The following is a 24,449-nucleotide window of genomic DNA, read 5'->3' as shown; positions in this document are numbered from 1 at the left end:
AAATTCAAATCTTTGCTGAGTAGCTTATTGTATGATGGGTCTCACCTATGGTGCTGAGTGAACAAAAAGAGAAGATGAACATTCTCTTTGAAGGAGTTATACTGAATTAGCTCAACTTAGAACACAGTCAGCATCAGGTACCAAGAATTCAAGTTTTCCAGGTAGAAATGTCCGGCAGACAATTATTAATTCAAGTCAGAGGCCAGGGATAAACACTGAACCCAAAAATTTAGGATCTCTGCATGGAAGTGATTTAAACCACAGCAGAGAGTGTAAACTCTTGCAGAGAGAGAGAAAAGAGCTGAGAGGACAACCTGAGGGCACCTACGTTTAAGAGATAGGTAAAGGAAAATGATCCAGGGAAGGAGACTGACAAGGAACAGAGAGAGGAGTGGTGATGAGAGAGAAGACAGTGCCAAAGATGAGGCAGTAGTTGATGACAGGTGCTGCAGAGAGATCAAATAGGGTGAGCGATCACTGAAAAGAAGACATTAGGTTGGGTAGTTAGGGGGTCGCTCTTGGTCTCCTAAGGCAGGAATAGCAAATATAGGGCACGTATGACTACATCCCTCCAGCCCCCACCCTGCCTACCATGTATTCCCATGAATTACTTGACAAACTGATTTGGGCACATTTTCCTGCTGAACCTAGACACAGCCTCAGAATCCTTCTCAACATAGTACCCCCAAGCAGCTACTACCAATCAATCAGAGTTGCCAACAAGCTAAAATCTCTTTGCCATTCTTCTAGAAAACAGTTCAGTGGAGGTGTGGGGAAGAATTCAGACAGCAGCATGTTGAAGTGTCTGAGAAATGAAGAGGTCAAGGCGCTGAAGAAAAAAGAGATCTTAAGAAGTTTAGCAGTGAAGGAACAGAGAGGGCAGTTGCTTGAAGTAGTGTAAGGATCGGGCCAAGGCAGCACTTACAGTCCTCTAGTAGAATCCATTTCTTTTTTTTTTTTTTAAGGCCGCACCCCGCGGCATGCAGGATCTTAGCTCCCCAACCAGGGATCAAACCTGCGCCCCCTGCAGTGGAAGCGCAGAATCTTAACCGCTGGACCACAGGGAAGTCCCAGAATCCATTTTCTTAAGGTCATCTTAGTACTTGTCCAGCAGCAAGCCAGGTAAAGCAATATCCCTGTACTCTTCCTTCTTCTATCCCCACCCTTGGCTAAAGGAAAAATTGATGTAAAAAAGCTTTGTGTGTAGGCTTGTTTCCAAAATATTCATTTGATCAACAGAGACATATGGTATAACCAGAGTTGGCCCTGCACATATTTATGAAGGAGGAATTCTCTCTAATAGTGGAAATTTGAGGATCAGCCGTAATGTGGGGAAGATATTAGTCTTGGCCAGGGCCCTTCCCCCAAACCCCTTGAAACCACACCCTGAAGGAAAGCCTTGGCCTGCAGGGAGTCCCCCTAGTGAAGTGGCAGCCACCCTGCCCTTGTCTCCTCTGCCACCTCCTCTGTGCCTCCCCTTCCTTGCCAATTTACCCCATACACACGTTTTTATCTCCTCTCCTTTCTTTCACCTCTGTCCCCCTGCCTCTTTCCTGCCACTTCCAAGTTCTCATTCCCTCCTCCTCTCTTCCATTTTTCTCTCTCTCTCTCTCTTTATTTTTGGAATTTGCTTATTTTTTTTGGCTGTGCGGCATGTGGGATCTTAGTTCCCTGACCAGGGATCGAACCTACATCCCCTGCATTGGAAGCGTGGAGTCCACTGACCACCAGAGAAGTCCTCTTCCATTTTTCTTAGTCTCATTCATTTGGATCCTTCTCTTCTTGTTCTCTCTACCCTCTTTCTGGCTTCAGAGTTTTGGAATACAGGGTAAGCTCTTCACAAGTTCACCCTCATTCACTCTGAATGGACATTAGTAAAGAAATTCAGTTTTGCTACTATCCATTATATGTAGAACTCCTGTTTCTTTGTACAGTTGATAAAGCACAATAAATAATAATAATAATATCTATCATTTAATAATAACATTTACTGAGCACTTACTATGCTCCAGGCACTGTTCTATGTGCTTTACATGAATTAACTTACTGTCACAACTCTACAAGTACCTTCTCTTATTATCCCCATTTTACAAAGAAAACCAGGGCACAGAACAGTTAAGTAACTTGCCTAAGGTCACACAGCTAGTAAATGGTGGAGCAAGGATTTAGGGCTCATCCCCTATGACTCCAGAAATCTCATTCTTTAACCACTATGCTTTTTGCTTCCTGTTGTGATGGAAAGCCCACTGGACTGAAAGTCCTAAGCCATGGGTTCAAGTTCACATCTGTTACTTTAGCACTGTGATTTTCTACAAGTCACCTCACTTGTCCAGTGACCCACACGTGTGAGGACAGTTTACTGTACTCTAGCCAGTACCACACAGTTAAGCTTAGATTTATTCCTCTGCCCTTCCTGTAATTATCTTTCTCATTTAGATCTTCATCTCCTCAAGAGCAGTCACCAGAACTTATTCTTTGTTTGTACTCAGCTTCCCCTCAAGAACCTAGAATAATGTTCAGCACCTAATAGAACATGTGCGTGTACACACACACACACACACACACACACACACACACACACACACACTACTGTGGGTTAACTAACATAGGAACCTTACTGAATACACAGTACACTAAAGGGCTATATATGTGTGTGTGTTCATGAAGCCTCTAAGTACTTTAGCTAATGAGATAAGACTAGTTAATACTGGGCATATTCTTCATTTAAATATAATCGGTGCTCAAATGAGCTAAGAGTTCCCAGGTTTACCTGATTATTTTGCTTAATAAAATTTTTTATACCAATAGTTAAAATACCATTAAAACTTCTGGATAATGAAACTATTTCCATGCCTTATTTATTCATTCACTTATTCATTCAAACAGTTCTTGGCACTGGTGTATGCCTCACCATGAAGCACTTCTTAAGTAGGCACCCTGTTCAAGTTGTGAGATGAGCTCCACAGGTGGGATACAGATACAGTCTAGACGGGGCTCTGGGTTTCCATCCTCGTGTCCACTCCACATGTAACATCTTGTCTCCAGTAGCCCACATCTCCCCGACCTCTCAGTCATGCTCTGGACAATCCTAATTCCCCGTTCCCCTGCCTACAAGCAATCGCCTTTGATGTGCTGCTTCCTGCCAGTTCAGTCCAACGACTAACGGCGTTATTATTTTTGTTTGTTTGTGTTGTAAAGCCATGGCAATAAAATTTACTCCCAATAATACCACTGCAATTTTGTGTCCTTAAAATGTACCATAAGTGATATATGTAATAACTGAATTTCCTGTAAATAGAAATGTTTTTCTGGGGAAAAGAGGGCTTTTTTGTTTCCATCATGGTTGGGCCCAGGTTCTTTGATGGAGTAATTGGTGACATAAGAAAGGTTGAGAAACATCTTACAAGACCGTGTTATGGTTCAAAGTGCTGATGCTCTGTCACTCTTGTTGTGATGAGTTCTGTTCCCAGGGTGAGTCAAGACAAGAAATGCTCTTCCTGGCCAGGGCCCACATCACAATCACCAGCACGACCTCCCTAGCTGATGACAGAGCAAAGCCTCAGGGGTCTGTAAGAGGGATTGGCATCAACCTTGGGCTTACCCTGATAGGATCAAGTCTAACTTCTAGGAAGGGGTAAACCTTGAGTTAGCAATAAAAATTTTGAGAGCTTTTTGGAGTATTATAAAAAGGGGTCTGGCTTTTTATACTGACTAGGAGGGAGGGATGTTAGTTTAGCCGCAGGAGTCTATTGCCAGTGTGGCAAGTGTATTCCTTTAGGCATCTTTCTCATGCTGAATGTCATCCCTAAGGCTCTAAGAGATTTTACTTTACCATTCTGTTTCTTCTTCTCTGGTTGCTCTTTTTCTGCCTAGTTACTGGCTCTTTTTATCTCCCTACTACATTAGTCCTCAGCCATGACCTCACTTCCACACACCATCATCACATCTCCAGCTGCCTGCTAGACGGAGTGACCCACATATCCTACTGTCATCTCAAACCCACGAAACCCAAGCCCATCCCCTTCCCTGAGCCAGACTAGCTCTTCCTACTACTTTATCCCAGCTCTATCACTGGCACTGATTCTCCTACTTACCCCGACTCAAAACCTAGGAGTCAACTTTGACCTCCCCTGCTCTCTTTCCTCCACAGCCAACCACTTACCAAAGTCCTCGGAAGTCTACCTTCACAATGTCTCTTTCCCATCCTCTCCATCCCCACAGCAATCACTCTTGTTCAAGCCCTTGCTATCTCCCCCTTGAACTATGGCAGTGGCCTCCACACTGGTCATCCAGCCTTTGTATACTGTTCCCAGATGTCCTAAGGCACAGCTCCAGTCCTGATATGCCTGTCACATCAAGTCCTGTCTCCTCAACCTGGGGTTCAAGGCTTCCCTTGCTCTCCTTCTAGAACTTTAGCCAACTTCCCAGACTTGTCCTGCCTCCACTAACTACCCTCCAACCCCACCCCATCCCTGCCTATTTGCAATCGCCCATCCTTCAAGACCCTGATTCTCCCTACTGGATGTGCATGTCTTCAGAATTTCATTCCTTCAACAAACATGAATTGAGTACCTATTATTTTCCAAGCCCTATGCTAGGAGCTGTAGGTAATAGAAATATGAATACAACAGTATTCTTCCCTTGTGGCACTCTGGCTAAGGAGCTAGAAAGACAGATATAAACAACTCGAAATCCCTATCAGGCTGCCTCTGACTCCCATCCTGTGGGCTCTTCCCCTCAGCCTATAAATATACTTTTAAGACCCTCCCATCTTAAAATACCACCCTACTCCAGTCCCACCCCTGTACCAAACTCTTAAAAAAAGGAGAGTGTATGTGTGTATTCTTACCGTCATTCTTTTTTTTTTAATTTTTATTTATTTATATATTTTTGGCCACACCACATGGCATGTGAGATCCTAGTTCCCTCACCAGGGATCGAACCCACACCCCCTGCATTGGAAGGGCGGAGTCTTAACCACTGGACCACCAGGGAAGTCCCCATCATTCTTACCTCTACTTCTTCCCATCACCTCTTCAGCCCCCTCCAGTCAGGCCTTGTCCACACCCTCCACTGACTTTGCTGCAGCAAAGATCTTCCCATGGACAAATCGGAAGACCACCCTCCTTTTACTTTAGCTGTCTGCGACATCTCAAATCATCACCAGAACTGTTTCATCTCCCTCTGTCCACCTCTGAAGTGTTGGCTGTTCCCCATGATTCTTTCCTCACCTCTCTTCTCTTCTCTTACTCTATAGGAAGCCTCCCATGCTGGCCAAGGCAATTCCTTGGCAATTCTCATCCAATTCCTTTATGTCATTGATAACTCCCAAATCTATAACACATATTCTGTATCTTAGGCCCAACCTCTCACCTGAATTACAGACCACTGTATCATCACGATTCTGACCCTAAACATGCTCCCCGTTGAACCCCCCTCACACATATACACCCCACCACAAACCCTTGTCCTCTGCTTGTATTCCTCACCCTGTCACTGTACCTCCTACACCGTGGGAAATCCTTGACTCTCTCTTCTGCCTTACTTCCCACATCCAACTCACTGTTTAGTCCTATTGATGCTATCTTTTAAGTTTTTCACTCTCGGTTCCTCCCACAACTGTTCTGGCTCAGGCCCTGTTACCACTCAACATGGCTCTAGCACCAACCTTGTCACTGGTCTCCCTATTTGCATTCCTCCCCTCAGATTCCATTCCATTCTCTACACTGTAGCCATTGAGTCCTCTCAAGTGCCCAGCTGACCTGTTCATCCCCTCATTTCCAAGCTCCCCCAAGTTTCCATTCACTTATGCCACAAATAGTTACTTGCCACCTCCTAGGGACAAGCACTGTTTTGGGAACTGGCACTGACATTGGGGAGCAAAAGAATGTTCGGCCCTCGTGGACCTTCTAGTCTGGGATCAGGCCAAATGCCTTGGTGTGGGGAACACGCAGCGCCTACCGTGAAACTCATGCTGCCTCCCCAGCCTCGTGTCCTGATCCTCCTTATGCCCTACCCTCGAGCAACATCAAATTGTGCTAAATATGCTGTTCCATTCCACAGTCCCTGCTCTTGCCCAGGCTCTCTTGGGAATGCCTCCCACCCACCAGGCCCCCTTTGCAGACCCCGCCCTACACAGTCAGTTCCTCTGGGGTAGTTTAGAGGCTCCTATGGGTAGTGCTGATCTCCAGAATGACCTGGGTTCAAATCTCACACCACACGTGCTAGCTGTGTGACCTCTGTCAAGTTATCTGACTATTCTGTGCTTCAGATTCTCATCTTAAAATGGTAGTAATTCTAGAACCTCCACATGAGTTGGTTGTGAGAATTGTCAGTCCATAAAAAGTGTGCAGACACTTTAAGTGCCTGACACATAAGAAGCCTTAATCAATATTAACTGTTAACTGTTATTGACATAGAAAACAAACTTATGGTCACCAAAGGGGGAAGAGGGGGATAAATTAGGAGTTTGGAATTAACATATACACACTACTGTATATAAAATAGATAACCAACAAGGACCTACTGTATAGCTCAGGGAACTATACTCAATATCTTGTAATAATCTATAAGGGAAAAGAATCTGAAAAAGAATATATATATACATATATACGTATAACTGAATCAGTTTGCTGTACATCAGAAACTAACACGACATTGTAAATCAACTATACTTCAATTTTTAAAAAGAGAAAAAACATTAACTGTTATTACTTGTGACTTTAGTATTATTGTTATACCTCTCATCATACTGTTCTCATCATACTGACCCCTCCTACTAAGCATATCTTACAATCTTTGCACCCCAGTGACTAACCTAATCAGGTTAGGTACTTAATAAAGTATCTATTAAGTACCTACTGACACCTAGTCAGTAGGTACTTAATAAATGTTGAAAGGAAGGATAAAAGGATTGGCTGTGCCGGGTTTGTGGTTTGGTTTCCTGTGACCACATAGGATTAGGAAGGCATAACAACAACCTTAAGGCTTCTTCTGAATATCTTCTTGACCAAATATCTAAGCGTATGCTGTTTGCATTGCATGAGCAAGAGCTGGAGGGGAGTGAGCAAGAAAGGCACATTGAGCTGGCCTGAACCGAGCAAGACTGAGCTATTTTCCTTTCTTTATTCATTGACTCTTGGGTCGAGAAGGGACCTGCTCCCCTCAAGTGCTATTCCCTTCCACTCCCATCCTTCAGCCCCACCTCATCCTTTCCATTTGCCCCATTCCTGCTACCATGTTCCCCTCAAACACGCATAAATGGAAACCCAGAAAGCAAAAGGAGCACTGAGGAAAAAGGGGAAGGGGTGGAGAAGGGTTAGCACCTCCCTTCTTCCTTTGCTGAGATCAAAGCCAGCCGTTTGCACTTGCCAGCCCCCTGGGCTCTTTCATACCCTGCTCCACCTGTCTGGGAATGGCATCGCCGCTTGCCTGTTTCCTTTCCTCTTCAACACTGGAGGGCAATTTCAGGGTGGGGCTTTGAGCTATTTCTACTGCTGGCCAAATCCCTCCACCCCAACATCTTTGTCTTATTGATCAGATTTCCTTTCCACCTTGCCAGTAAGTAACAAGTGGATGAGCACAGGGCAGGAAACTATGAGAGAAGTCAGTTTCTCCACCGGCTCTAGGCGGAGCTCATGGTTTAAACAAGCGGGAAGCCACTGGGACTGCTGGGCTTTGTCTGGCAGGAGGAACAGGCTCTTCTTTCTGCATCGTGGGGGGCCCCCAGTGCTTGGCCCAACATCCCCCAGGGTCTGGGTGAGGCACTGGTTAGGCAATAGCTTCTTGCCTCAGAAGAAGGGAATTCACATGTACTGACATCCTACCCTGCGCTGGGCCCTGTGGTCGGCCCTTTAATGTATATTATCTCTGTGATTCCTAACAACCCAGCCAGGTCAGGATTTATCATTCCTCTGGTAGCAAGGACTGAAAGAGATTACGAAGCTCGCCTGAGGCACACAGCTCTATTGGGTATGAAAATCCAGCTCTGCCTAACTCCGAGGCCGGGGCTCTTGCCGCCTCATCATGCTTCCTCATGCTTCCTCAAGAGCCGAAAAACTGTTCATGCCATAAATTGGCTCTTTGCATTATTCCACAGAATTAACTGAACGGCCAGCTAAATCTTTTGTGAATTAATGTAATTCAACATAATTTTAAAGTAAAGGTTGAAGGAAATTCAACTCTACAGGCTCCACAAAGAGAATGCGACAGAAGTTTCTGCCTTTGCAGAGTTCATGGTCCCGTAGAAAGGAGTTAACGAGTGCAAAACTAAAAGCATAATATAACACAGAAACAGAAATACCACGAGAGAGCCAGAGAGGGGAAGAGGGCACCGCACCACCTTTGCCTTAGATACAGCCTCTGCCTTCCCGGTGCCTGTCACTTCCCTCAGCCCCAAGCAGAGCCTCCCAAGGCTAGGACCAGTCAGCTGCCATGTGGAACTGGATCACAAAACAAGGACTTTCTTAAATCATCTGGGCCCCCTAGCCTAAGAATAGTGCGAATAAGCAGGACCTGGGAATAATATTTGATTAGCAAAGGTGGGAAGATGTTTAGGAGCCCACGCTTACCTGCAGCCAGCCTGCTTCAGCAAAGAATGGGTTATTTATGGGTTAGTTAAAGCCAGGTGCTCATGCAGCCAGGACAGGAGCCTTGATCCCAGTCAAGCTGAGCTCTCACGTGGCAGTCAGTTCTGGCCCCAGCTGACCGTCTTGCAACCATGTGCTCTTGGCCCAAGAGGGGGCTAAAGCCAGAGAACGCGGCTGAGCGTGCGGCAGGCCCTCACAATGAGGACACGTTGTTCCAGACGCTCAGCCCGAAACAGATAGCTCACAACATGCCTTGCTGACAGAGGATCAGCAGTGTTATCTTCGTAGATGGAGACAGAACATTCCCTCCTCCTAGACCTCAGCGAGGCCCCCTGACTCTGATTTTTATAGCACTTTGATGCCACGGGTTTGGGTCCCCCAGAGTGGCTTCTTCCTTGCAGCTGCCTTTCTTCTATTGCTCTCTCTAAACCTGTCTTTCCATACCCGTGAAATGAGTGTACTACTTGACACCTTCTGGAGGAGGAGAGGCCGTCCAAGGAGAGAGGGCCACACCTGTTTGAAGCCTTCTCTTCCAGAGTCAAGCCCACGAGGTTCTCGGGCTTGGACTGAGGGGCCCTCCTTGGCTAAAAATACAAACCTCTCAGGTTTCTTTGATCAGAATGGGAGAGTTAGTTTCTGGATGTGTCCCCCAGGTAACCCCTCTTGTCCATTCCATATATGGATGTGGTAAAGATGATCTCTAATCTACAGAATTCGGGGCTTCAGGCATCAGAGAGTAATAACCCCAGCAGGAAGGAACTAGACCCCTCTTGCCTTTTTAGTTCAGTCCAAAAAAAAAAAAAAGCATTATAAGCATTGGCACAGTCTTGGTCATTTTTCTTTTAATTAGATGTGTGGAGTCTTCTGTCATGGATGTGCAAAAGCCATCTCCCCATCAAATTACTCCCATAGATTCCACAAAGATGCTGTTAGAATCCCTAGAGATTGTTCCACAACCTCTCCCATGGTACCAGATGTACATCCAGACTCTTAATAAGGATAATTTGGTGGCAATGGCAATCACCCTGGATTATTTTCTTAGAGGCTCTTTGAATGACATCAAATTCATGACACACAGCAAGATCCCTTTTGCTCATGCCCTCTGTACCATTTTTTTCCATGGAATTTGAATTTCCCTGGCTTACTTACCACCTAACAATATCACTATTGAAAGCACATAATGTTAAGGACCATATGCTCTCTCTCCAGAGAGTGTGCACAAATACTATTTCTGTTAAAAACTAAACAGAAATAGTAGCTTTGCATATTTCCCATTCAAAGGCTTATCCCAATTGAATGATTCCCTTTGTCATGGGGTGTTTTTCCCCAAGCGGGCCCTAATAGAGGAGCTGAATCAGATATTGTGACTTACCAAAGGTCACAAGGAATCATCTAGTGAACTAGAAATAGAATCCAAAGACCTTTATTTTGATTCCCTGAATTTAAAAACAAATAAACTCTACTACGGAGAAAGAAAAACTAGAGAAACCAGGCTCATTTGACATTCCCGGGTCAGGGAATTCAAGACAACCAAAACTAACAGGCAGCTGCCTTGGTCTGTGAGGACTAAGGAGGTGACTAAAGCACAGGTGCTGCCTGCCTTCAAGGAGTTGATAATCCAGTGCAGGGAGATCAGGTCGCCGTTGAAACATCTCTACACACTGCAGAACGTGCTTGGGAACACCCAGAGGACCCCAGAGGAGGGTTTGCCCATCTTCACAGCCCCCGCAGCAGCAGGCACAGTGACCTGTACGTGACATGCCGGCAAGCACTGTCGATTTGTTGAACAAGGGCCATAAGAGATGTACCAACAGAACACTCTGGGGGTTGGTGGAGAATGAGGGACAGCTTTGTGAAGGAGGCGACATTTGAGCTGTGCCTAGAAGGATGGGGAGGTTTTTCACAGGCAGCAGGGGTTGGGGGAGGGCCTTTGCAGACCCCAGGAAAGAGCAATGGCAAAGATCCTCGGGGGGAGGCAGGGGGTGGGGGAACGAAGCCCAGTCTCATTTGGGAGAGCCCGGAGCAGACAAGTGTGGCTAGAGAGCAGGGGGATAGAGAGGCTAGAGAGAAAAGTTGAGACATGAGCAGAGAGGACCTTGAACACCAAGCCAAAGAATTTCACAGTGGACTGTCATGGGAGGTTTGAAAATGGGGAACGGTTTCCTGCTGCATCCTCCTGCCCTGCCCACCTGGGCCTCCCTTACCTTGTCAGTAGCGGTGGATTTCTCTTGATTGTTCTGTTTGTATGTGGTTTGGTTTGGAGGTTTTCTGTGGTTTAGTTTGTTTTTTGGCCTTTCACTTTTCCTTACAGTTTTTCACAGCATATGGTCCTGATTATGTGCTGGAAATCACGCCAAGCTGCCGGCCAGACCGCAATGAGCCCCACCGAGTCCAGCAAATCCTCAACTACATCAAAGGTGAGCACCACCCCTCGAGTCCTGCCCTCCTCATTCCACCCAGCTTGTGGTGACCCATCAGTGGGGGCTTCCCCCAATACCATTTGTCATTTGGTGGCTAATCTTTGCACCGACTTGGAAGGGAAACCTCTTCTTGGCCTGAGAGCTTGTTGGAATTCCGCACTGGTCACTCTGGTTGGGATTGTCATTTGGCCAGCTAATGTCACCTTCAGGGGAACAAAAGGTTCAACTTTAGGCACCTCCAGTGGAAAGCCAGTTCTAAAGTGTGCCCTGGAACTCTCCCTTTGAAAAGGGCAACAGTAAAATCCTCTCTAAGATGAGGGAAAATCAAGTCAATTCAGACTTGGGGTTGGGGGTAGGGGTGAAGGGTGCTCACAGACATTCTGTTCCAATGCGTTTCCTTGGTTCACTAGAGCCTCGAGTGACTGTGAGCCCACAGTGAGTAGTCAGTGATTCTGAAGGCCTGGGAGTGGGTTCCCCAGTCTCACTTAGAGCACTGGAGATGTGGCTGCTGCCCTACTCTTCCCTTCCCTGAGGCTGGCCTCCAATTATTCTGGCCTCTGGACAGAGGGAAAATGGCAGTCATCGGGTTATCACCCTCTTGATCACACTGTCCACTAGCTGTTTGGGGACACTATTGGTAGACCCCCCCCTCCCAACCCCAGCTGCTGCTTCTCAACTCAACTCACTTCATCTACCATTTTTTAAAAGTCATTTTGGCACCCACATTCCTGTTTAATTGAATGTGTGTACGTGTGCATATTTTTTTGGATCCTAATTATTTGCGAAGTTAAGAGGCCAAAGGTATCACATTGCCTATCCTGGAGAGTGAAATTCCCATGTTTATTCATCTAACAACCAAGACAGCACCAGTTCTCCTAACTTTGACTCCCTCATTGGAATAGAATCTAGCATGAAAGGGAGGCCTATTCTGTGTCACAGTTAGTCTGAGGGAACACGTTGTATCCTGGGCGTCTTTGCCGATGGTGATGTTAAGGCCCCGTCCTCTAGTGCAGCCAAGTCTGTGACAACAGCTGAGTCCATACGCAGGGACTCCACGTCCCAGGCTCCTTTGACCAGAGAAAAGTTTCTAAGCTCAAGAGTCATAGACTCATAAGGTTGTGCTCATAGCAATGCTTTTTGCCCCTCTCAGGTGTCCCACATCCCTCAGCCTTTCCCTGACCCTGTAGTTTCAAGCCACCTCCCTCTGGCCTCTCAATGGCTACCAGCCTCAGAAGTCCTCACTTCCTAACCAAATCCTCCTCCCTCCTCCAACCTTTTTAAGGCCTTTAAAATCCTTCTTTTCCTGGCCCTTCTTCAGCCCTTCTCACTGCACTGCAGCCCCGATTAACACTCGTGCTCCCACCCTAGTTTCCTACTGCCCTTCTCAGATCCTGGACCAACTTCTCTTACCCCTTTTCCTTCTACCTTGCCATTTTCCCCTCATCCAGTCTCTAAATCCTGGTAGAGCACAGACAAAGCAATAGAAACAGAGAAACTAAACAAGGCTCTGCAGCTACTTGCTCAAACCTAGGTATGTGCAGATATCTGTATGCCCTCATGCTTTCCTGCGCACATACCCAAGCACTTATCTCCAGAGACTGGTGGCATCTTGCTATTGAGGAAATGGAAATGACAAGCGAGAGAAGACGTAAGGAAGGTAATTCAAAGGGAAGAGAACTAGGAAAGGTTAAGAAACCCAAAAGAAGAATAAATTTTGAAAAGACTTGAAATAAAGGATTAGTTTGAGGGTTGGTTAAAAAATAGTAATAATAATAATAGAAAGTCTTAGAGGATATGTAAGTTACATGGAAGTCAAGATTTTTTAAAAGATCCTAATAGGTTAAAGCAATATTCTGGCTGCAACGCCATGAAATTAAACTGGGAGGAAATATATGGACTAGGAATTGGGTCCTCAAAAGCAACTGGACACACACAAGATGGGAAACATGGCTTTGCAGCATTTTGTCTGCAAGAGAGTTAGGGAGTTTCGTCAGTGTGAGTCACCAGGGCAAGGTGGCCTCCAGAGATGCTAATGCAGTATCGACCTCACTTTAAAAGAACTGGAGACAAATAGAAGCATATGCTCCAGGAGGTCAGTTAGGATGGGGAGAGGACTGGAGCCCAGGCTCCAAGAGATCTTGTTGGAGGAGCTGGGCTTTTGGAGAAAAGAAGACCCAAGGGGATGTGGTTCTATATCTCTGAGAGGCTGTCACAGAGCAGAGGGCATAGACAGAGTCTATGTGGTCACAGGGCACAGATCTAGGATCCATGTGTAGATATTATTAAAAGGCAGATTTTCATTCAAGAGGAAGAAGAATTTTCTAACGATTAGAGCTGTCCAAAGTGGAACAGACTGCCCAGAAAGGAATGAGGTCTCTATTGCTGGAGACATACAAACAGAGACAAGACAGTCACTTGACTGTCATATCGTAGACAGCCTCCTGCATTTGGAGGAGGGTGATTATACTAGGTTATTGTCAATGTTCCTTCCAATCCTAAGATTCTAGGATGCTGTACATTAAAATGAGAAAATAGAAAAACAATAAAAAGAAGATGATGAGAGTGCAGGGGTTGGTAGATGAGTCACAGTTGGGGGGGCACGGGGGAGGTAATGCTGTGTATAGGAAAGAATTGATGAGGAGAAGAAAAGAAACTAGATGGCTGAGAGTGGGTGGGGAGCCAGGACAGCAAGTGGAAGGGCTATAGAATACTAGGAATCTTCAGATTTTTCCATTTAACCATCCCTTTCATATTGATAAAGTCTTGTGTTCTAGCCATGCAAATGAGCAGAGCACATAAGTCCAGAAGCGAAAAGAAATTCAGTTGAACCTAGAAGAAATGAGGCTAGAAAGAAGTCCAAATGTTGCTAAAAATGGCCAGGCTAACCTGCTATACTGAGACCGTGCCCCTCCAGCCTGGTGACGCATGCTGCCATCAGATAGTGTGTTGCCATGACAATGGTCAGTGTGGAAAGGCTGCTGAATTTTCTGCATTCTGAAAGATTTTCCTGAACCTGCCTACAAGACTATCATTTGTTCTTGCATATAAAACCTCTGTGAGGCTGGCCATTTCTCTCAGTGCCTCCCTCCCCCCACTCATTCCCACCCCCCATTAAACACAAAGGTAGTGGGGCAGAGGCAAGGATTATTTGGGGGAGGTGGATGGCAATGAGGGAGTGGATGGATTAAGCTCCACTCTATGGGAAGGAGGTTCACCAGCATATCTGGTTGAATTTGTTTAACCTTTGAGCTTGGGCTTTCTCTCTTTCTCACATCCCTTAGAAGCACAAAAGGTGGGATTTTTAACCTATTGGAGATGAAACCTGAGGAGGTTCATCGTATAGAGATGCATTCCATATGCCACAGGATGACTGGAGGCACAGGCAGATTTGGACCTCACCTTATTCCATCTTTACTGCCCATTAGACTTTCTAAGAGAGAAAAATGACAAAAATAAAACTATGGAGAGTCCATTCAAGCTGTTAGCTTTATACAGAGAAAAGCTATGTGTTGCTCCCACAAATCGTTCTTCTCGTGCCAATGAATCTTGAAGATATGTGTCACTGTTCACAAGGAAGTGTGGGTTACAGAGTGGATCGCTCAGCCTAGCTCATGACCACTACTGTAAAATCACCCTCACACCATCTTCATGTGCTCAGACTTGTTTGTCTTTCCTCTCTGGTTGACGTACTCCAGAGGAGTTGGCTCACAGTGAACCTTCCAGAGTTGGAACAGTGCTGATGTGATCAATCCCCAGAGGCAGCTAGCTCCCTGAGCCTGCCTAGCTCTGCATGGGGAAACAGGGGTAGAGGTTTTCTAATCCCTGGTACTGATGACATTTGAATCAAGTAAAAGTCCCTAGGGGGCCAAAAGCTTCATGTTGCAGCCCAGGCCCGACCTGGTGGGGGAGGGGGAGGGGAAGGTGAGTTGTATATATGTGAGTATGTGTTGCAGTTGTAACTGGAGGTTTCTACGCTTGGCTCTGTGTTCCCAGATTCTACCCCAAGTTTGCCTAAGTTAGAAAAGTAAACAAATGGGACCAGGAGGAAAGAAGCAGGAGGAGAGGAGGAGGTGGGGGGAGGACACAAGAGGAAAGAGCAGGCCTTGTGCCCATCTGCCCTTTCTGACCCTTAATGAAGGAGGCTTAGTATGGCAGCCTCTGTGGTGCTGGGTTGGGGAGATGGGCCAGCAAACTGATATGGGTGTGGGGAGAGACACCACAGGAGAAATAATAAGAGTAATAGCTACTATTTATCTTACAGATGAGGAATTCAGAGAGTCTCAGAGAGGATAAATGACTTGGCCAAGGTCACCTTTATTCAGTCATTCAGCAAGGAATTACTAAGCACCTACTCTATGCCACACACTGTGCTAATAGGTGTTGGAGCAGACATTTGAACCCGGGTCTGTCTGAATTGAGACTTTGGAGTCAGGCTGTTTGGCCTTTCCAGTGCCCCTCCTCTCTTTGCAGTGTTGCCCTATCAAGGCTACTCATCATCTGCTTTTCCCAATCACCCCTGGTAAACCCCTCCCACCTTGTACTACACACCCAGCTCCTTCCTTGTGGCTGATCCAAAGCACCTGAAATCTGATGTCTCTCTGGAAATGGGAGGAAATCAGCCATGGACAACATTTGAAATTCTGGTCCCTGACCTAGGTCTTTTAGCCATGCCCCTCTCACCCCACCATACTGTAATTGAAACTTCCACTCCATTTTGAGATGAGTAGAGAAGTAAAAGAGAAGGACAGAAGGTGGAAGAAGCCAGACCACGTGACTCCTGCTGCCTGAAGTGTGCTGTGGTCACCAGGCCCAGTGTATTTACAGTTCCACAGCCCCAAGCTGAGACCCTTTGCACATCTACCGGTAATATTCTTTGGAGAACCACTGTGCTGAATGTAAGCAGCACCTCCTCTAGCAGCCTGAAGTCTGGGATTGACATTCTTCTAGGGACTAGCAATTGGGGCATCAGGTCTGGGCATGTCCAAGGCCTGCTGGAGCCCCCAGCTTGAAGCAGTGCTCCTGCCCTGTGGGACTCTACACCATGGAAACTCGGCTTACTTCCACACCTTCTCTTGCTTCCTGAGAAGCCATGAGGGTAAATTGAAAGTCAGGGTTGGTCCCAAGACAGACTGACCATTTGCTTTAGGGCTTCTTGGAAGGACTTTGGAGCAGGATTGTGGAGGCTACTCTGAGCCAATTTGCATGACTTCAGGTGAGGATCTCTGTGATGTCCATCCCTTATCTCCCTTTGCCATCCCCTATCCTTTCTTCAGCCCTCTTCAGCCCCCTGTGGTCTCTTCCAGGAGCCTCGCTTGCTTCACTAAAGTGTGTAAGAATTGGAAAGGTTGGTTATTGTTGTTGTTACTGTCATTGTTAAGCAAAAAAGTTGTAAATATATCATGCTGAAAATTTTAGAAATTCTAAAATTAAAATGAAGGCTGCTCCCCAAAGTTCTAGTAACTTTGACGGCGGCTTTTAACAAAGGATGAAAACCCTTGGCAGGTTACTTTTGAAGACTTGAAATACCTACCTAAATCCAGGAGGTGGGAACTCCCATTATTGAAAGCCTACTGTGGGTCACCATGCTGGATTCTTTACATTTCATCCTCACTATTACCTCATGAGGTAGGAAACTGGTGCCCGCAGAGCTAATGTAACATGCCCACAGTCACGTAACAAGTAAGTGGTGACATCAGGATTTGAATCTAGGCCTGGTGCCCCTCCTCTTCTTGGCACTATTGCTCAGTCAAGTCTACTCATCATCCCTGTCCACTCTTTCCAGTCGCCCCTAGTAAACCCTTCCCACCTTGCAATGTCTCCCAAAGTGAGGTTCTGAATGAGGTCAATTTTAAGAAGTATCATTGTGTCTCCACTTTAAAGCCCAGCTAAATCAATCAATGAATATTTTTTGGAACTTCCCGTGTGCTTGGTGTCATGGGAGATATAAGAGAAGTTTAAGACATGAACCCTGCTTCTAAAAAACAGCTGAGAAGTCTAGGTGAGGAGACAAAACTAACCCCCTTAGACAGATCAGGACATAATAAGGGCTGGTGCAAGGTAGAAGAAGAAGAGAAGTGAGAAGAGAAGGAGAGTGCTTTCAGAAGGCTGGGATGTTTTGAATAGATAGAATAGGGAAGTGCTCATATGCAACGGAAACTTGGATAGGTGGGAGCCCGGGGCAGTTGGCAGGTTTCCTTGAATTTCAGGCTGAATTGTCCATATCAGATACAATAAATTGGGAGCCATTCTAGGTTCTGGAATTAGGACATGCCATGATGCAGTGATGTTTGGATGGATCATGGTGGTATTCCAAGGGTGAGCCTGCAAAGACCTGGACCAGAACAGTGGTGGTAGGCTACTCCCTATCCTATTCCTCCCGAATGGCTGAGAGCTGTTAAGAAGAGAGTATCAACAGCACTTAGAGGTATGTCATTTATAGGGGATCAAGGAGAAAGGAAGGAGTAAAGATGACTCTGAGGTTTCCAACCTGGATACCAACTGGGATGGGGAGCCATTGAGGCTGGGGGATAGTTTTACAGAAACATATACTTGATGTGTTCTCTTTCAATACATTGAGTTTGAGGTATGATACAATATCAGTATAACTACATGGAAGAATTTGTTGCAGCCAATTAAAAATAAAGTTTTAAAGATAATTTGATGACAAGAGAATAATGCTCATGGTAACAATCTTAAGTGAAAAAAGATATGAAATGATTTAATACCATATAGTCTCAATTTTGTAAATATACATAATGTGTGTGTGAGTGAGTGTGTGGATATGCATAGAAAAACACTAGAAGGAAATACACCAAAAGTGCTAACAGTAGTTATCTTTGATGGTAAGATTGAAATTATGGGTAATATTTTACTTGTTCTGTATTCTTTTTCTGTATTTTTCAAAATTTCTAGCATGAACGTGTATTGCTTTTATAGTCAGAAAAAAAGAAATACATGTTGGAGCTTTTTAAGACAATAATCTTTTATCAGACCTTATGTCCCAGTTTTTGGTTTACAAAATCTGGTCACTGTACCTGCACATAGCTGGAAAAATAAGGGACTGGAGATGGACTATTTTACATGTTTGAGGTACTGATTCCTTTCTTAGGTACCTCTAGTAATTCTAGGGTGCTTCCATTTGTCTTGAAAAGCATGTCATGATATAAAGCCTCTTCAATCTAGTAGAAGGGCTGAAAATCCAGATAGCTCCCTAGGACCACCTCCCTTTCCAAAACTGTCATTCACTCCAAGGCAACTGTCTCAGTCTTTTTTCTGGGTTTTCTCTTCTGCGCCATTGATCTATGTACCTATTCCTGTCTTGATTACTGTAGTAGCTATATAATAAATCAGGTAGAGTGATTCCCCTTTCTTTTTCAAACTTGTTTTAGCTATACTAGTTTCTTTGCCTTTCCATATAACCTTTAGAATAACCTTGTCTATATCTTTAAAAAAAAAAAACTTGATGTGATTTTGTTAGGAATTGTGTTTACCTATATATCAATTTAGAGAGAATTCCAATCCATGAACATGGTATGTCTCTCCATTTATTTAGATCTTCTTTGATTTCCTTCATTAGCATTTTGTCATTTCCAGCATACACATCCTTAACAGGTTTTATACCTAAGTTTTTCTTTTATTGTTTATTATGTTTTTCATTTTGGTTTCCATGTGTTCATTGCTAGTATATAGAAATACAATTTTTGTATATTGTTCTTGTATCTTGTGACCTTCCTGAACTCATTTAGTATTTCTGGCTGTTTTCTTGTAGACTCCTTAAGATTCTCTACATAGATCACCATCTGCAAATAGAGACAGTTTTATTTCTTCCTGTCTGATCTATATGCTTTTTGTTTCCTTTTCTTGCCTTATTACACTGGATTAGACTTCCAGTGTTATGTTGAATAAGAGCAGTGAGGACAGACATCCTTGCCTTGTTCCAGAACTTAGAGGGAAAACATTGTCTTTTACCATTAAGCATGATGTTAGCTATAGGTTTTGTAGATTTTCCTTAAAAGTTGAGGCAGTACCCCGCTATGTTCCTAGTTTTCTGAGAATTTATGTCATAAATGGATGCTGAATTTTATTTAATGCTGTTTTTGCATCAGTTGATGCTAATACCAGTATATATGTAATTTTTCTTTTTAGCCTTTTAATATGGTAGGTTACATTGATTGATTTTCAAATACTGAACCAGCTTTGTATACCTGGGATAAACCCCACTTGTTCATGGTGTAAAAAAAAAAAAAATATATATATATATATATATATATATACACATATATATATATATATATACACATACATATATATACATATATTTGCTAATTCTAGGAACTGTTTGCTAATTCTAAGAATTCACTGCTAAGGATTCTATTTGCTAATATTTTGTTGAGGACTTTACATCTATATTCATAAGGGATATTAGTCTGTAGTTTTCCTTTTTGTGACACCATCATTTGCTTTCAGTATCAGGGCAATACTAGCCCTATAAAAATGAGTTCAGAAGTGTTACCTCCTCTTCTGTTTTCTGCAAGAGAGAGTATAGAATTGATGTTAATTCTCATCTTTAGTAGAATTCTCCAATGAGACCATCTGGACCTGAAGGTTTTTTTTCAGGAGGTTTTTTTTTTATTTCTACTTTGATACCACTGTGGTCAGAAAACATGTTCTGTATAATTTCAAATATTTTCAATTTGTTGAGGCTTGTTTTATGACTCAGTGTATGGTCTATCTTGGCATGTGTTCTGTGAGTGCTTGAAAAGAATGTAATATATTCTGCTGTTGTTTGGTGGATTATTTGATCAATGTCACTTAGATCCTGTTGGTTGGTAGTATTGTTGAGTTATTCTATATCCTTGCTAATTTTCTGTCTAGTTGTTCTATTATCAATTTCTAAGAGAGTGATGTTGAATTCTCTAATTCTAATTGTGGATCTATCTGTTTTTCCTTATAGCTGTATCAGGTTTTGCTTCAGGTACTCTAATGCTCTGTTGTTTGGTGCATGCACATTTAGGATTGCTGTATCTTCCTGGTAGATTGACCCTTTTACCATTAGGTAATGTCCTTCTTTGTCCATGGTAATTTTTTTGTTGTTCTGAGGTCTACTTTATCTAATATCAATATAGCCACTCCTCCTTTTTTTACTAATGTTTCATGGCATATATTATTCTATCCTTTTACTCTCAACCTACTTATATTTGAAGTGAGTTTCTTGTAGACAGCATGTAATTGGATCATTTTTTTAGCCACTCTGCCAATCTTTGTCTTTTAATTGGTGTATTTAGATCATTTATATTCAATGCAATTTTGATATTAGGGATTAAATCTGCCATTTTATTTTGTGTTTTCTCTTTGTTCCCTCTATTCTTTGTTTCTCTGTTTTCTTTACCTTTACTGTTGGCAACTTATACCTTTGTTCAAATTCCATTTTGATTTATCTGCAGTAATTTTGACTGTATATGTTTGTATAGGCTTTTGAGTGGTTGCTCTGGGTATATATTATACATACGTAGCATATCACAGTCTACTGGTATTGCCATTTTACCAGTTTGAGTGAAGTGTAGAAACCTTACCTACTTTTAAGTCCCTTTCCCCTCCCCCATTTGTAATCTAATTGTGTTATTATATAATCTAGTGATATTTCCTCTATATATATTCAGAACTACATCAGAGAATGTCCTAATTTTTCCTTCAATCGTCAAACATAATTTAGAAAACTCAAGAGGAGAAGAAAAATCTATGATATTTACCCATATTTTTACCCTTCGCATAGTTCCTTCTTTCTTCCTTCAAGATTTCTTTTTTTTCTTAATTTTATGTATGTATTTATTTATTTTTGGCTGCATTGGGTCTTTGTTGCTGCACGCGGGCTTTCTCTAGTTGTGGCAAGTGGGGGCTACTCTTCGTTGCGGTGTGTGGGCTTCTCATTGCGGTGGCTTCTCTTGTTGCAGAGCATGGGCTCTAGGCTCGTGGGCTTCAGTAGTTGTGGCTCACAGGCTCAGTAGTTGTGGCTCGCAGGCTCTAGAGCACAGGCTCAGTAGTTGCGGTGCATGCGTTTAGTTGCTCCGCAGCATGTGAGATCTTCTCGGAGCAGGGATCGAACCCGTGTCCCCTGCATTGGCAGGCAGCTTCTTAACCACTGCACCACCTGGGAAGTCCCAGTATTTCTTCTTTCATCATTTCCTTTCCATGTCAAAAACTTCCTTTAGCTAGTCATTTAGGGTGGGTCTAGTAGCAACAAATTCTCTTAGTTTGCCTTCCTCTGAGAATATTTTCATTTCCCCTTCATTCCTGAAGGACATTTTCACTGGATGTAGAATTCTGGGTTGACATTTATTTTCTTTCAGCACCTGAAAAATGCTGAACCACCTCCTTCTGGTCTCCATGGTTTTTGATGAGAAAACCACTGTCATTTGAATTATGTTTCCCTTATAGGTAAGCCTTTGTTTTTGTTTTTCAGCTTTCCAGATTTTCTCTTTTACTTTAGTTTTCAGGGATTTGATTATGATAGATCTTGGTTTGGATCTTTGACTTTAGGCAGTTTGGAATTCAGTCAGCTTCTTTAATCTGCAGGGTTCTATCTTTTGCCAAATTTGGGAAATCTTTAGCCATTATTTCTTCAAATACTCTTGCAGTCCCACCTTCTTTCTCCTCTTCCTCTGGGACCTTGGTGACATGACTGTTAGACCTTTTATCATAGTCCCATGTGATCCCTGAGGTTCTGCTCATTTTTTTTTACTATTTTTTGTCTTTTGTTCAAATTAGGTAATTTCTATTGTTCTATATATTCCAGTTTACTGATTCTTCCTCTGCCCTCTCTGTTCTGCTGTTGAGCCCATCTGTTGAGTTTTTTTTATTTCACTTATTGAATTTTTCAGTTCTAAAATCTCCATTTAGTTTTTCTTTACTTCTATTTCCTTGCTGAGACATTTTTTTTCATTTGTTTCAAACATGTTTATAATTGCCTGTTGAAGTATTTTTATGATGCCTGCTTTAAACTACTTGTCGGATATTTCCAACATTGCTGTCATTCTATGTTGGCCTCTCTTGTTTGCCTTTTTGTCATTCAAGTTAAGAGTTTTCGGTTGTTGGTATGAGTGATTTTCTATTATATCCTGAACACTTTAGATATTTTTATGAAATCCTGCACCTTATTTAAATCTTGTTTCAGCAGGCTTCCTCTGACACCATGCTGGCAGGGAAGGGAAGCACCACCCCATTACCGCCAGGTGGGGGTAAAAGTCTAGGTTCCCCACTCAGCTGTCATTGACAGTCTGGGGGGAGGAGGGGCACTTCATTACTACTGGGCAGGGGTGGAAATTCAGGCTCCTCACTCGACCTCAAGGTACCACCCTGGCCAGGGATGGCAGTGGCACCTTGTTACTGCTCCCCATGTGGCCTCCACTGACACAGTGGTGGGTGGGCCTCCTTGCCATTGAGCAGGGATGAAAGCCATGGTTTTTCACTCTTCCTTTTCTGACACCACCCTCATGGGGTGGAAGGGAAGCCTGGTTACCACTAGGCTGATTTTTAATTTTTATGTTTCATTCATTCAGCAAACATGTAATTGGTATTAATATGTGCTAGGCACTGTTCTACATGATAGAGATGTAAAGAGGACAGGTGAAGGCCTTGCCCATCACGGAGCTTACATTCTAATGGGGGAGATAGACAGTGAGCAAATAAATAAATAGTTAGTGGTTGGTTACTGATAAATTTGGAAAGAGTGCTATTTTAGATAGGATAGCCAGTAAAGGCCTCCCTGAGGAGGTGACATTTGGGGATAGAGTTTAATGCAGTAAGGGGAGGAGTTTTGCAAAAATTGGGATGAAGAACATTCTAGATGAAGGGGAGAGCAGGATCAAAGCTTCTTAAGCAGGAATGAATTTGGTGTATTTCATGTATGTATGTTTTAATGTGTATTAAAAAGAAATATTGGGGCTTCCCTGGTGGCGCAGTGGTTGAGAGTCCGCCTGCCGATGCAGGGGACGCGGGTTCGTGCCCCGGTCCAGGAAGATCCCACATGCCACGGAGCGGCTGGGCCCGTGAGCCATGTCCGCTGAGCCTGCGCGTCCGGAGCCTGTGCTCCGCAACGGGAGAGGCCACAACAGTGAGAGGCCCGCGTACCGCAAAAAAAAAAAAAAAAAAGAAATATCAATATAACTGCCACATCAAACACTTTGATTTCACACACACCTTGCTTAGGATGAATTTAAGTTTTTTTTTTTAACAGTGTAAGAGAGGTTTCCACATAAGTGATATGTGAACATGGTGAAATTCTTAACAGTACTGAAGTTTAGGAAACAAACCTATCCCTGAAGTGGATAAAATTATTAGCCCCATTTAACATAGGAAAGAACTTAGGGAGGTTGATTAGCTTGTACAGGGTCACACAGCAAGTAAGGGAGGGAGCTGGGATTCCACATGGGAAACTGAAGATCATACCCAAAGTTCAGAAGAAGAAATACAGAATTTTCTTTCTGCCAGGTAGAGCTGATGGTTGTTGTATGCAACAAACCAAAAACTTTTGAAGAATATTTGGAGGCCTCTAATGTGTTTAATTAAGCTTTTTTTTCCTGTTTGTCCAAAGTTCATGCCTAAAGCAATTATATCACTTTAGTCCTCTCCAGCCTTTAGCTCTAAAATAATCAAGGGGCAAAAGGGGTGTTGGAACTTATTAGGGAAAATAAGGTAAACCACTCAGGGTTCTGGAATGACTAACTGTTGACAATTGTCTCCATCTACCCAGAGGCACTTTAACCAACTGAGATTCAGGTGCTGTCTTTAGCACTGCCGCCAAATCCAGCAGTGCTGAGGGGCAGTGTATGCCAGAGTAAGCAGGCCCAACCTCCCTGGCCTTGCTGCCAAGGGACAGCCTTTGCAAGATTCTCACCACAGAATTCCAGAGGAAACTCTGCAGACATCCCAACCCATGGACTGCTCTGCTGTACCTGGACAGGGACATCCCCAAGCTACAGTCAGGTCACCAAAGAGATCTCAGTGTTTGAGAAAGGAAAGCATCTTTATAGGCTCCTGGTTTACCCACATCCTTCTCCCTCTTTGAAGCTCCAAGCATATTTTGGAGGGAGATTTCATAAAGATTTCTAAATTGAGTTAGAATTTCAAGTCTATTGTGACATGCAAATTAGTCCTGCTTGCCCGTTGGCAGCAATGCAGCTGAAGTGCCTAGAGACGGGCCATAAAATGAAAACATCAAAGTGATTAAATGTGCCCAAAGAGCATAATTGAGTGCATGAATAAGAGAAAATAAAACAAATTGATTTTCTCCAGTGCCAGAAAAACAGAATAATTGAGAACAAAATAATAGACTTTGAAGTAATCAAAGTGAGGAATGCACCATAGTGACATAGAAACAGCCAGTTGTGGGAGAGATTTATTATGTTTCTGTTATCATTTTTACAACTTTAATTTCATTAGCTAA

At 43.6% G+C, this 24,449-nt stretch overlaps 1 protein-coding gene across 2 annotated transcripts in view; it reads left to right on the top strand.

The window, feature by feature from the left end:
* Positions 1 to 24,449, top strand: part of HDAC8 (histone deacetylase 8) — a 244,890-nt gene that overhangs the window by 210,060 nt on the left and 10,381 nt on the right. The window contains exon 10 of one of the 2 annotated variants that reach the window (XM_079911615.1): positions 10,900 to 11,005. In XM_079911615.1, the coding sequence (XP_079767741.1) occupies positions 10,900 to 11,005 (106 nt within the window). Of the gene's footprint in view, positions 1 to 10,899; positions 11,116 to 24,449 lie in introns of those variants that run through there. The other variant, XM_079911616.1, reaches the window with a different exon arrangement.

The sequence above is a fragment of the Stenella coeruleoalba genome, assembly GCF_951394435.1.
Source record: "Stenella coeruleoalba genome assembly, chromosome: X".
NCBI lineage: Eukaryota > Metazoa > Chordata > Mammalia > Artiodactyla > Delphinidae > Stenella > Stenella coeruleoalba.
Note: the sequence above shows the minus strand (reverse complement) of the source record. Positions and strands in the feature narration are given on the sequence as shown.